Source organism: Penicillium rubens (assembly GCF_028828025.1).
Source record: "Penicillium rubens strain IBT 27055 chromosome Unknown utg000002l_segment0_segment0, whole genome shotgun sequence".
Classification (NCBI taxonomy): Eukaryota; Fungi; Ascomycota; class Eurotiomycetes; order Eurotiales; family Aspergillaceae; genus Penicillium; species Penicillium rubens.
This window is the reverse complement of record NW_026890600.1, coordinates 1,635,509-1,648,416: the sequence shown is the minus strand read 5'-3', so window position 1 is coordinate 1,648,416 and position 12,908 is coordinate 1,635,509. Positions and strand designations below refer to the sequence as shown.

Below are 12,908 nucleotides of genomic sequence, written 5' to 3'. Positions count from 1 at the left end.
TGGCACACTGGCGGCTATACACTGCCGTAAAGAGAGGTATGCCGAGCTCCCGGTCAAACAGCATAATAATAGACATTGCGGATATGAAGACTCGAGAATAGAGGAAAAGCTTAATTGTGCAAAGGTTAAAATACGATATACTATGCATAACTTCATATCGGTATAAGGGATAGCAGAGATGTTCCTGTCTATGCACATCCACACTCGATGTTCTAGACCAATGTAACCGTCATTCTACAAATATTTTCCATTGCAACGGCAAAAGGTCTTAATCTGATAGACATCTAGAACCAACCTTTCTTTGACAGTTCAAGAGACAGCTCTAGATATTTCCCCAATTGGCAGGTCAAAGAGAAGAAAATCCCTGTGGCAAGCTACTCGGGTAGATCCATGGTATATGGATACCTCGGCTTGAAGAAGAACGGGTCTAGGCGGATCTGTTTGGACGAGAGGCAAAGGAGATATGGTCCCGACCAATCACTGGCGTGTAGATTGAGGCTTGGTTCGGTCCGGGGGTGGATATTCTATGATATTTGAGACTTCGGCCGGTGGGTTCTACTTCGGCTTCACCACTCCGTACATTGCAACATCTCTATATATTCCATGTATTCTACATGTTCTTACCTTTTTTTTCTAAGTACATAGCCACTACAAGGACTGCAGTCCAATCAAACCTGCAATTCCAATCAAAAGAACCCAAGTTAGGGTTGTCAAGGCAATACTTCTACATTCGCCACTCCTCCTGTCAACCCTACACCACATACAACATATACAAATCAAACCTCAAACCCTCAAGACCACACATATCACCATATCACCATATCAGCAACAAACACACACACCAACAATGTGCCCAAGCAAAACCCCAACGCCACTAGACCCAATCTCCACATGGCGCGCCTGGCAAACCCTCACAATAATCTACACAATCCTACTAAACCGACAAATCTATCGCCGGTGGCTCCTCGAACAAAAATGCATGCAAAACAGACCCCTCCGCGAACGCTTCCGACCCGTAATCTTCCTCGAACCAATCCCAACACTACGCAAGCCGAACACCAAAACAAAAGAAGCAACCAACAACCCCTTCAACGAAGCCACAATGGACAAACTCCGCACGCGAGTCGCGCTCCTCCGCGCGCGCGTCGAAAAGGGAAAAGAACTCGCTTCCGAGATCGAGCGTCGCATGGTCCAGGATCCGCCCATTCGCTTTCCGACGCATTTCTGCCATACTTGTGTTGAGGATGGGGAGAGGGTTGAGGTTTTGCTTACGACGTGTGGACATCGGGTTTGTAGGACCTGTATTAAATATGGGGTCGATGAGAATGGGGTTTATGAGTGTAGTATTTGTTTTGCGCCGACGGGTTTCGTGGCGCGTAGTCCTGTCGTGCTCGTTAAGGATTATCCTGGGGAGGTTGCGCCGATTTTGAAGGAGGGGGAGGTTGTGGTGTGATGGAGATGAGGAAGGGAGAGGGAAGGGAGGGAAGGGAGGGAAGTTGTCTTGGTTGTTTGAAGGTTGGCGTTGGGTTCTACTTGCATTTTATATGGGCATTTGTATTTCTAGCGACATCTCACGTTCTACTTAATATAAGAAGACTTAGAATGAAACCAAAAGTATGAATTATGTGCAAGGGACAATTTATAACCAAAATAGCCCTCTCAGGCTGGAAGGAGTCCATCTTGTCCTTCTCGTTCAGTCCAAGTCAAAACCAAAAACAAAATTCTTCAGAACACAATCTAACCTCTATTGACTAGACCAGGAAAATCCAGAATGCATCGTGAGCCATAAGCTATCCAGGCCATGGGAACGCCTTTTTCGCACCGAAATTGAGAAACGGGAATCCAAAACGTTGGGGACACTATGCCCGGGGAATGAGGGGGGTCATTATACAGTAATTATGAGAATGCAAAGCAAACAAGCATCTACCCCAAAAGCGTGCATGAATCCTGGAGATGGCAGGAAGAGGAGATGGTGTGAGGGAACAACGCCCACGACACGAATTGCAGCAGCAATTCCGAGAGAAATCATATATAATGCGTCTGTCATCAGCGATCCTCTGCTTTCTCTCCATCGTCAATGACCATATTAACTTCTTTGACGGGATGCAACAGCATAGGAGGAAGACACATGCGGCCCTCGCCAGCCAGCTCCTGCTGCTCACCGCCGTCATTATCGACGCGGAGACCAAGCCAGCGGCGCCAGATATTGGGCGAGAAGCCCGCTGAGTAGAACCAGGTCGTACCACGGAAGTTGTGTTCACGATCGCCGAAGATAGATGTGCGAGCGCCACCGGAGGCTCCGTTGCGACCGGCATTGAACACTGATTCCAGGTAACGGGTCGGCCAGCGGCGGTCGATGTAGACGGCGTGCGGGACAAAGACAGCCTTGAAGCCGTGGTGCAGTGCCGTGGTCGCGGGCCACATCTCCGAGAACATGCTGTGGCGCTTGAGGCTGCATTCACGGTGCATGGTGGTGAGCAGCTTGCGAGAGATTCGCGACGCGGTGATGATCGCGGTACGTCGTGGTGGCATGCCATTCTCTCTGTTGTAGCCTGTCACGTCGTCGCGTAGCAACCAGGTCGTGCCCTCGGGGTCGTAAAGCGGATTAAACACGACTAGATCGGCGTCCTCACCCACACCCCACTGGTACTGGTCCTTATCCATGCTGGTGGGTGGAATGCCCTCGCCCTCGACCTCAAAGATGTCCCGTTCGTCGGGGCGCTCGGGGCCCCAAATAGACTTGTCGCCCTTTTGGTGCATTGTGCTTCGCGTGTTGCCTCCCGCATTGGCAGCGCTCCACATGTTGTTGGCCGAGTTGGTACCGCTTTCGGTCTGCACGCGGACCATCTGCCGGAAGTCCTCCCATGAGCCGTGAACGGAGGGAACATAAAAGCGAGCATTGCGCTCCCATAGACCCTTTCGTGGCTGCTTTTTCGCCCACTCGCCGACCTTGTCGAAGAGGTGGTACCAGTGACCCGTGTAACGCGCATCCATCTCCCAGTTCCAGAAGTAATCGTACTCGGGATGTTGGAAGGCAAAATACTGCATAGGCATGTACGTGCTGCGGTAGACACCGTGGATTGGCAAACCGCGAGTCAAAGTCTCCTCCAATCCGGGGTACATCAGGGCCATCTGCGGCTCGGACCAGAGAGTTCCCATACCCCGGAACTCCTCTGGCAGCGAGTCATCCAGCACACGCTGGTATGTCTCGTCATCCGACCAGATCTGCAGGTTGGTATCCTTGACATGAACCAAGAAGTGAACAGTATACTCGCCACCGGACATAAGCGAGAGCTCTGAGATGATAGAGCGCATATACATAATGTCCTCGGGGGTATAATTGAAATCGTGCCATGTGCGAATAACCACTGCAGTACGGGGCAGACGCTCAGATCCAACCTTCGGCGGTTCCTTGCGGCTATCTTCCACAGGCGGTATGTTCACCTTGGGAATACCCACAGGCATAGAAACAAAGCGGTTAAGACGTGGCTCCGGCAGCTCGTTAAAGCGATGGCGGTTAGCCGAGTGACAGCGACGTTGCGCAGCAGCCCAGTCCACATGCCGGAAATCCACTGGCGGAACATCCTCCCACACGCGGTCGGCGCCGTCACGATGACCCTCCATGCCCGCGCCGATGCCGCCTTTCTTGGCCCCGTATCCCAACCCGTATGGACCCAATCGACCAAACCGATCAAAGCACATGTCGTCCTGAATACCCAGCATCGTATTCGAGCCTAGCGCCGGATCCGGGAAGCCCTTTGGAACTCCGGGGTAGCTTTGAATAGACGGAACCCGTAGCGAGTTTTCCTCGTTGAGGAAACACTCGCGCTTCTCGCCGTGCTTCGCTATATAATCCGGCGACTGGTAGTCAGGATAAGGATTGAACACCTTACTCAACATGTTTGGGTGTAAATCCCTCTTGGTCACTTTGTTGGCTTCATGATCCTGCTCCTGCTCTTTCTGCCCGTCGTTTTCGTCAGTCCGCATAGCCAGTTCCTCGGAGCCATCGCCGGGGTACTCGGGCACATTTTCAGAGCGTGGAACCAAGGAAGAGATACCGCCCTCGTAGCGGTTGAGGAACGGGAAGCTCTCCCATTGTGGCGGCTTCGGGGCGACAACCTTGGGCAGGTCGACGGTAACTTGTGAAACGGAAGAGGAGATGGTAAAGCGGAAGAGGGTGAGGACGAAGAGGACGAGGGCAGCGAAAAGAGCGAGGCAGAGCCAGCGCATGATCCGCTGGGGCACGCGAAAGCCAACGCTAGCGTGGGGGCGGCGAAGACTGCCGCCAGCTACGACGGGCGGCGGGTAGGAGTCTGCGACATTGTTATCGTCCAGCGACTCGTTGTCAGAATCGGGGTCATCGCTCAGGTGGTGGTGATATGTGTGGCGCCCGGTGGTGGGTTGCTTTTCGATGTCTGTATCTCGTGAATTATAGGGTGATGGGGACTTGTAGGCTGCGGAGGGCCTCCTCGCCTGGACTGTCATGATTCCAGACAAGGTGTCAACATTGAATGAGTGGGGTAATTGTCCAAAATCACTCAATCACCAACCCATTTATCTAATATGTGTAAAAATGATAGAACAATCGGTCAAGTATTGCCCAGATCAGGGGTGAATGTTGGAGGGAGGGAGCGGCACGCGATGCGCTGTGTTGTTGATCGTCGGCCAGGCAATGGGGGCCTTTGAGTTGGTGCGGAGGTCAGAGGTAAAAGGTGAAAACAGTGGGAAACAGCAGAAAATAGTATAATAGTATAATTTGCCTAAGACTAGACAATATTCCAATCCTCCGTGTACAAAAAAAGAAAAAGAGATCAACAGTCCAGGGTCTAATCTGCAGTTAAAGTGCCAAGACTGTTGGCGCTGCCCAAAACAGAGAGATTACGCAGTCTCCAAATGGACTGGTCTAAGCCCTAGTTCAGCCCTGTAATTTTCCTTTTCCCCTTTTTTTTTTCTATTTTTGTCTATATTGTACAGGCATATTTTATGGGCCTTTTTTATAGGTCTCCTAGGTTGTAGTTAATTATACAAATCTACTTATATACGCTAGGATTGGATAACTAGTATATAGGCACAACGCATCTTCTGTACTTGACACATATCCATAACTCTACACTCCAGGGCTCTTTGGCTCTTAACATCCTGTCAAAAGAAAAAGAAAAGAAAAGAAAAGCATCAAAAACACTTGAACGTCATAGTGAGTCCACCAGTTCCTACAACATACGCTTCATTGTGCCACTGCACTAACCAACCCGGTCATACTCTTCTTCACATGACCTAAAACATAACTGGCCAGTTCTTTATACAGCTTCGGCTTCTCTTCTTCCTCGGCATCTTCGTATAAGTATTCAAGAGCTCCTCCGTTCATAGCGATTTCCATATAGATCGATCGGTCATCTTCGTCTACCCCAATACAAGCAAGGAAGGCCCCGAACTTTAGCAACATCGAGTTGAGAATCAAACGGCACATTCGGCCATTGCCATCAATAAATGGATGGATATTCACAAAAATGTGCGTATACTTCGAGGCCAAGGCGATAGGGTCGATTGTCCCATTTGTCGTAGCTTCTTTCAGGTCGCACTTGAGCTCGTGGAACATGGACTTCATTTTATATGGGACCAGGGAGGGATGAGGAAACGCATGTAGGCCCGCACTAACTTCGTGTGATCGGTAGACGCCACTATACTCCATCCAGGGGGTAGTCTCGGCGTCAATCTTGTAGGTCAAGATTCGGTGGGCTTCGAGGATGATTTGCTCGCTCAGATCCTGACCACGGATGCACAGCTGGTCGATCATAAATGCTGCAGCTTTGGCATGCTGTATAACCTCCCGTCGACTGCGCAGGACAGCTGAAATGTCTGCAGGAAGGTTTTGGCTGATGAGACTCTCTTTAAGTGACAAGTACTCTTGGTCCTGCTCTTCAATCTCCTCGCGAATCTCTTTGCCGCAGAAGATAGCAAGACAGAGTTTGAGAGTAATTTCTGAGTTACTTCCAGCTTTCTCGATCTTATTTGAGCAGTACACCATCCATGCAAGTGAGTGCAGAATATGGTTCTCGAATGCCGCTTCTTGGCGAGGTGTGAGTCCAGTTTTAAATACATTGGACAGCTCATTTGCAAGGGTGGCCATCTCGCGGAAGACTGTTTTGGGGTCGAAATCTTCGTGACCGATCTTTGACTCATAGGAGTCCTCCATGGTCACGGTAAAACAAGTCTCGACTCCGCGGAGAGCATGAGCAAACATGGTGCCTTGATCGGGGTAAAGTGTAGAGTTCATTGAATAGATGCGAGTCTTGAAGAGGAAGAGTATGTAGTGATGAGCAGAACATCTACGGAGTACATGTATAGATGATGTAGACCTGTCATTCGAGTACCGACATATGTATGTATGGATGCATCCATGGATAAAAGTACAGTAGGTACAGTACCAAGGTAATATTCTTCATGTGATGGAAAGAACCTTGGAAGGAAGCCAAAATATAGGGAAAGAACTATCTAGATACCTACTAACTAGTACATATTAGTACATATTAGTACATATTAGTACATATTAGCACATACTACTAGTACATATTAAGAACCTTATACAGCCAAAATAACCTTCCTTAGTACCTTAGTGACTTCCAAGGTCTTCCCCCGATGCTTTTATTGGGGCCCCGGGGCCCGATACTTAGGCTCAGTCAGCAGCTTGGACTTCCAGGTTAACCCCTTCCAACATAACACTTTCGCATGGCACCCTCTCGGGCCATTCGACAAGATGGCAATGCGAATAATTTCTAGGATTCCTTGGACCAATTGCAAAAGCAACATACACGCGTTTTCTTACTCTCGACCTCAACATGTGAGCTTCTTCGCGTCGTCTCGCCTCGGACAACACTACGTCCCTCGCTCTCCTGAGCTCTATACTGAAACCAAGAACGGCAAAGGTAATCATGTCATAGTAGAAGCGCCATTATCCCATCCAGTTATGCTAAATATATGATTGCTTCTCTTCTAGACGAGAAGATAACTGAGGAAGCTCTGCACCGATACACCAGACACCGATGGCTGTAAGCTACCTACGCCTGACGTTCTGGGTTAAGACAATGCTTATAACTTGACCCAAATTTCAAGGTTTAATGAAGCAAAAGAACTCTCTGATCGTTATGTGGGATTTGACCTACAGCAACTGGTTCGGGTTGCCGTCGGTGTTTGCGAGGGAGCTCAGTCCTGTGCGTTACTATCCTCCAGGATTCGCAACATACATATTCTAATATCCACACTAGGCACCAAAGTCACAAAATGTCTAGAAGGCCTACATAATAAAGCATTCATTTTGACGAGGGATTTCATCGGACTGGCCAAGGATGACGATGAGAGGGAGTTATTCACGAAACTTTGGCCATATCAGGAACCTGCAGATACCGAAGGTTTGTGACCATACCACGTCACCAGCCATAAACCTGAATCAGCGCCGTGACACGTCTTCGGTAGTCAGAGCTGTGTATGTATGGCGAGCGTTCACGCAGGCAGTCATAAGAGAGCACAAGTCCGTGAACTGTAAACGCGACTCGATAATATTAGCCAAGCTATCTTACATTTCCTAATGAACCTGTCAAATGCATAACTTTAGAACCTAGCTTCAACAACTATTCGATCACTCTCAAGCAACAACGCACTTCGACATAACCCACTCAGTAGATCTCCCCTAACAGAACCGCTGCCATGGAGATGTTTAATGAAGGTGTTGTTACCGCTGGGTGGAGAGGTTATGCGTGGGAATCTAAGTCCTCGTCTGTCATACATGGCTTCAATGCCACATTCCCTATCCTAAGTTTGAAAGCTACCTGAAGCGTATGGAATTCAATCTTTGTCAATAATTGCTACAAAGGACATTCATTCCTCGTCTCAACCAAGGCGACCCCTAGTTATCCTACTGCAATGCCTATGTACGACATAATCACAATAATATACTCTAGCTATAGAACTAGATAGAAACAACCTTGTAGATGGCTGCCAAAGCCTAGTTCGGGCTGAGTCGGGTTCAGGTACCACCACGTGATAAACTACAACATTCGGCTTAAAGCGGCCAAGATAGGAAAGCAGACAGAAAGCAGACAGAAAGCAGATGGAAAATAGCGAAATCTCTGCTCATTTGTTCCTCTTGTTCTCTCTCTCCTTGCCCAATATGAGATTCTGAGATTTTACAATTTTGAGTACTTATACAGATCTCTCGGGGTTCCAAGGCAGAGAAGTAATTTTGGAGCGACGCCGGAGAGAAGAAAAACAAATGAGGCTAATAGCATAGCGTAGAGGAAAAAGAGACGTTTGAAGAGAGAACATCAAAAGAAGTAGCGAACCAGTTGCAGAACCCCTTTCCTTGCAGAGATCAATGTCATGTGTGGCCAAAGAACTCCCCGCCATTCATCATCATCAATCCATCATTTGCAGATTTCGGTATTCTCCTTCACCCAGCTACACGTCCGATTCAAATTTGCATTATAAACCTTAATCGCGGTTGGTTTTCCGGAGAGCATCGGCGAGCCACTCCAGACCTTCGTACAGACCGTCACCAGTAGTGGCGCAGGTAGATTGGATGAACTGGACCGAAGGTTAGTAAATGTGTACATATTACATACATCGAAGATGTCACTTACCCAAGCACGACGGGTAAGGCTCTGGAGACCAAGCTGCTGCGTGATCTCGGCGGGGCTCATAGCGTTCTAGACAAAAGCGGGGGAGGTCAGCATGAGGTTCATCAAAACAAAAACATTCTCCGATCCAGGTCCTTACGGGCAAATCCTGCTTGTTGGCGAACACCAGGAGAAGAGCATCACGGAGCTCGTCCTCGTTCAACATGCGCTGCAACTCCTCACGGGCCTCGACGATACGATCCCGATCATTGCTGTCAACCACGAAGATGATACCCTGGGTGTTCTGGAAGTAGTGGCGCCACAGAGGACGAATCTTATCCTGACCACCGACATCCCACACGGTGAACTGAATGTTCTTGTATTCGACCGTCTCAACGTTGAATCCTGCACTAGGCGTCAGTTTCCGGGAAGGGGGGAGGCTTCAACAGTTCCCACACGGCTTATGAAATTGCGAAAAGCGCATCACGGTGTCGCCGGTGGAAGGGTCGGGGAGCGGACTAACCGATCGTGGGGATGGTGGTGACGATTTCACCGAGCTTGAGCTTGTACAGGATGGTGGTCTTACCGGCGGCGTCAAGACCGACCATCAGGATGCGCATCTCCTTGCGGCCCCATAGCCGGTCGAACAACCGCGAGAAAGTAATACCCATATTGTCGGTAGCGAGATAAACCTCGGATCCTGGGGAGGAGTGGATAGGTCAGAGAGATAGATATATCGAGGGATGTGGGTGAAAGGGGAAAAGCGGAGGGGTTGGAAAACGTGTTGTGGACTCTTGTCGGTCAGAGATCCAGGGGCAAATCTGGGCACGAGCCAGTTAAACCTGCGTCACTTACCGGCAGAAAAAAGGTATAAGTTTTTTGGATTTGAGAAGTAAAGAGATGCAAGTTCAGGGGAATTCTCGAAGAAGTCAGAAGGGGAAATTCAAATGTTTCGTTTTTGTTTTGAATACGCAGAAATACGCAGACCGATGGCGGTGGGCGTAGTCTTCGTCACCCGTTTTTCGACTTGAAAGAACACGCAACAGTCGAGAAAATGAGGAGAGGGGATACTAAAGGAACTGATGATTCTACAACTTGTTCAGGATATATACGGTATAACTTATGATAATAGTTCTGCCTATATAGACTACGGAAATGTGTATATGTCCTTGGAAGAGGACACCGTGTTGGCCCCGTAAGTGAAATACCAAACCTTGAAAGTCCGGGCGAAGACCCTCAACGGTCCCACCGTGTCTGATAGGCACCCGATAGGCACCCTTTCTTTTGGTGCGTCATAAATGTTTTCAATTCAATGTCTTCAATGTCTTCACTTATTCCCGTCGTCGCGACATTTTCTGACGAGACTTCCGGAAGAATGTTCGTACCATCGACCGATAAATCGTCTTCCCTTCGACGGTATCGCTGGCGTAACCGAAAACGGTCAAGAGCAAGACGGAAGCAACGAAGATCACTGCGAAACTGACCCAGTAATCCGTCTTGGTGTACCCATTCTTCACGCCAATGAGTTCCGTCGAGAAGTATGCACTCATCAAGCTAACGGGCAGGAACAGAATGGTCGCCTTGGCCAGCAAGATAGTGATCCGAGTGAGCTTCTCAACAGCCTGTGAGTCCTTGAGCGCAATCAAGTTGAAATTCTAGGCCACGTCAGCAGGGATTCTCCGAATAAAAACCGGGAAAAGCACTTACCAGGAACGTCAAGGACTCTTTCTCATTGAGGCAGTTCTCAATCTCGCTCAAACAATACAGATTGATACGATCGACCAACCGTTCGAAGCGCGCCACAGCCGTCGAGCTCAGCTGCACCCCGACCGATTTCTCAGTTGTGTTGTGGAAACTGGAATTGCTCACAACACTCGACTGGCGCATATCCACGAACTCCATATCGCCAAAGGTGGCTCCGTACGAGATTGCGGCTGGTTGAGCCGAACGCGCTTCGTCGCGGAGCATGCGTTGCCGTTGCAGGAGTCGCCGCATGATAAGCTCATAGCTCTGATACAATCGTTTGAGAACGGCGAGTCGCCGACCCAGCCAGTGCAACTCGTTTACCAAATCCACCACCGGACGCTCGAGCATTTGGCCCCTCTGCGCAGAGTTAGCCATAAACAGACACACATCAAACTGGCTACAAGAACGATACTAACCAAGTTCTCCAAAGCAACACCATACTTGTGTTCTCGCTTCGCGATGAGTCCATAACTTGACACCCAGTCGTCGAAGATATAGTAGAAGAGCAAACTCGGTCCATCCTCCTGCTTGATATTGGCTTGATCCGGTCCGAGGTCACTGAAATGTCGCACGCGGATGGTGATTAAGGACTCGCTCTCGGACATGGCAAAGTGCTGTCTGGAAACGCCAGCGAAAATAAAGCGGATGTTCCGACGCACAATGTCGAGGACTGGCTTGGCTTCGTCTATCGGCACTCCCTTTCGTCTTGGGAATGGGTTCTCTTGGATTGAGATTATTGTGCCTGCAAACAAGTCAGCTCGAGGTCCGGGAAACGGGGTGTCCCCGTGCGGCTCATACCATCATCGCACTGGACCAGCCAGGTCCAAAGCCGTTTTCCATCCGGGAGATCTTTGCCATTCGGTTGTGATAGTGTGGGGATCACAAACAACGTATTATAGCCGATACATGTGTCTGATGGTTTGTTTAACGTTTATGCTCACTCAAATTTGGTGTGCTATACTCACATCGAGGACCATGGTCCACAGAAGAGAAGTGCCAGATTTGGTCCGTGACTTGTGCAAAGGTGAGGTTCTTGAAGGATGCTGACTCGCGGAGCCTATCTGGCTCAGTGAGATGCTTGAGTGCATTCTCCGGGTCATCCATTTCATGCTGGAATGACGGCGCAACACTGGGCGACTGCGAAGTCCTTTTTGTTGGTAATGGTGTAGTAACTTTTGGTTCAGGATGATGCACTGGCTCTGTGCACATCATCCCCTGTAGTCGTTCCGACACCCCGTAGTGCTTGGTAATCGCCTGGGAATGGTCAGTCTATACTGCTCATACTGCTCATGGGAATGAAATTGGACATCCTACCCTTATGCTTTCTTTCTGCTCCTCTGGCGCCCATATATTACTATGATCGCATCAGTATACACACAACTACATCTGGGAACTTAGCTCTTACATCCACCGTGTACCGAAACATTTGTCTCTCTGTATCATGTCAGACCTTGGATATTGAATAGAATTCAACCAAACTGAATGTGAAAATGACTTACCGGTTTACTCAGCAATAGTTTCAGTTCATTGGTGCCCAGATCGGATGCACACCATGCCTCTTCGTTGCCAAAATCGAGCACAAAATTATGAGTAAGAGGATCCTGTAGGCGGCGCATAGCAGTGTAAAACTGCGTTTTATCGTCGATATTCTTAAATCTTTCCACAAGTGAGCCCTCATCGTCAAGACTTGCGTAGTAATCCTGAGGCGCAGTTGACTCGCGCGAATCTGTTGTATAAGACATGATGAAAGCAAACTGGTTTTCCAGACGCTGGATCAGGAGGAAATGACTTGTATATAAGTCGGGAAAATATTAATAGCCAATAGTCGAAGGATCAGCTGTCAAGTCGGGAGGGGGTATATCACCCGGGCATTAGGTCAAACGGGAATCATATAAACAACCTTAACCATATAATGAAAACCCGGGATATATAACAGAAAAGAATAAACAGAAAGCCAAGTTTAGTTTTTATCTTAATCTCTGGGCGCAGCCTCAGTTAAATGCTATAAAATGGCCAACGGGTGACCAGTCATCTGAGGCTGACACTGCCGGTCACGTTTAAGCGCTGCGATCACCTGCAGCCCCCGCTCATGTCGAGTCTTGTTTCATCTGGCGAGATTCGTCCTAAAATAGAAAAATACGTTTAGTAACTCCTTCGCTTACTTTGTGGGTTTCTGTGTTAAGTACCCGTCTACTTAGCAAAAGCTTGTGTTTTGGTCAGACTATACCGGACTATATATATTGTGCAGAGGTCAGACCTCGGGAAGAAGATAATGAAGAGTCTTGAAGATCTTTCTAGATGAGTATATATGCATCCAATAATTAATATACGTAAGCCAGCTTCTGACAATGACTTTATTCACTCAGCTGGACTGTTACGCGCCTGGTTAATAAGTAACTCGTGCCTCCAGGGCTCCAGGGCTGTGGCTGATCTACATATGGATAAAACACAGGTTTGGTCGATCTCTGCCTATTCAGTATGTACCAATTATATTACCATAACTCGATGCAGAGCGTTGTACTTTTCCGAAAAAAAGAAAAAAAAAAGAACCTT

The 12,908-nt window shown here is 48.6% G+C and overlaps 5 protein-coding genes across 5 annotated transcripts; 1 reads left to right on the top strand and 4 right to left on the bottom strand.

Moving 5' to 3' along the window:
• Positions 1–847: 847 nt before the first annotated feature.
• Positions 848–1,453, top strand: N7525_003093 (uncharacterized protein; the record flags this gene model as incomplete). Its single annotated transcript, XM_002559467.1, has 1 exon — positions 848–1,453. One exon carries the CDS (start codon positions 848–850, stop codon positions 1,451–1,453), a length of 606 nt encoding a protein of 201 aa, XP_002559513.1.
• Positions 1,454–2,046: 593 nt separating this feature from the next.
• On the bottom strand, positions 2,047–4,485 carry N7525_003092 (DUF3405 domain-containing protein; the record flags this gene model as incomplete). The annotated part of the gene is made up of 1 exon (XM_002559468.1): positions 2,047–4,485. One exon carries the CDS (start codon positions 4,483–4,485, stop codon positions 2,047–2,049), a length of 2,439 nt encoding a protein of 812 aa, XP_002559514.1.
• A 739-nt stretch (positions 4,486–5,224) lies between these two features.
• On the bottom strand, positions 5,225–6,274 carry N7525_003091 (Fic family protein; the record flags this gene model as incomplete). Its single annotated transcript, XM_002559469.2, has 1 exon — positions 5,225–6,274. The coding sequence occupies one exon, from the start codon at positions 6,272–6,274 to the stop codon at positions 5,225–5,227; it is 1,050 nt and encodes a 349-aa protein (XP_002559515.2).
• Positions 6,275–8,484: 2,210 nt separating this feature from the next.
• Positions 8,485–9,280, bottom strand: arfA (putative ADP-ribosylation factor; the record flags this gene model as incomplete). Its single annotated transcript, XM_002559471.1, has 4 exons — positions 8,485–8,577; positions 8,634–8,699; positions 8,770–9,014; positions 9,133–9,280. The coding sequence occupies 4 exons, from the start codon at positions 9,278–9,280 to the stop codon at positions 8,485–8,487; spliced, it is 552 nt and encodes a 183-aa protein (XP_002559517.1).
• A 660-nt stretch (positions 9,281–9,940) lies between these two features.
• On the bottom strand, positions 9,941–12,097 carry N7525_003089 (uncharacterized protein; the record flags this gene model as incomplete). The annotated part of the gene is made up of 8 exons (XM_002559472.2): positions 9,941–10,264; positions 10,317–10,712; positions 10,772–11,097; positions 11,154–11,267; positions 11,321–11,609; positions 11,670–11,709; positions 11,761–11,789; positions 11,855–12,097. 8 exons carry the CDS (start codon positions 12,095–12,097, stop codon positions 9,941–9,943), a joined length of 1,761 nt encoding a protein of 586 aa, XP_002559518.2.
• Between the last annotated feature and the right edge of the window lie 811 nt (positions 12,098–12,908).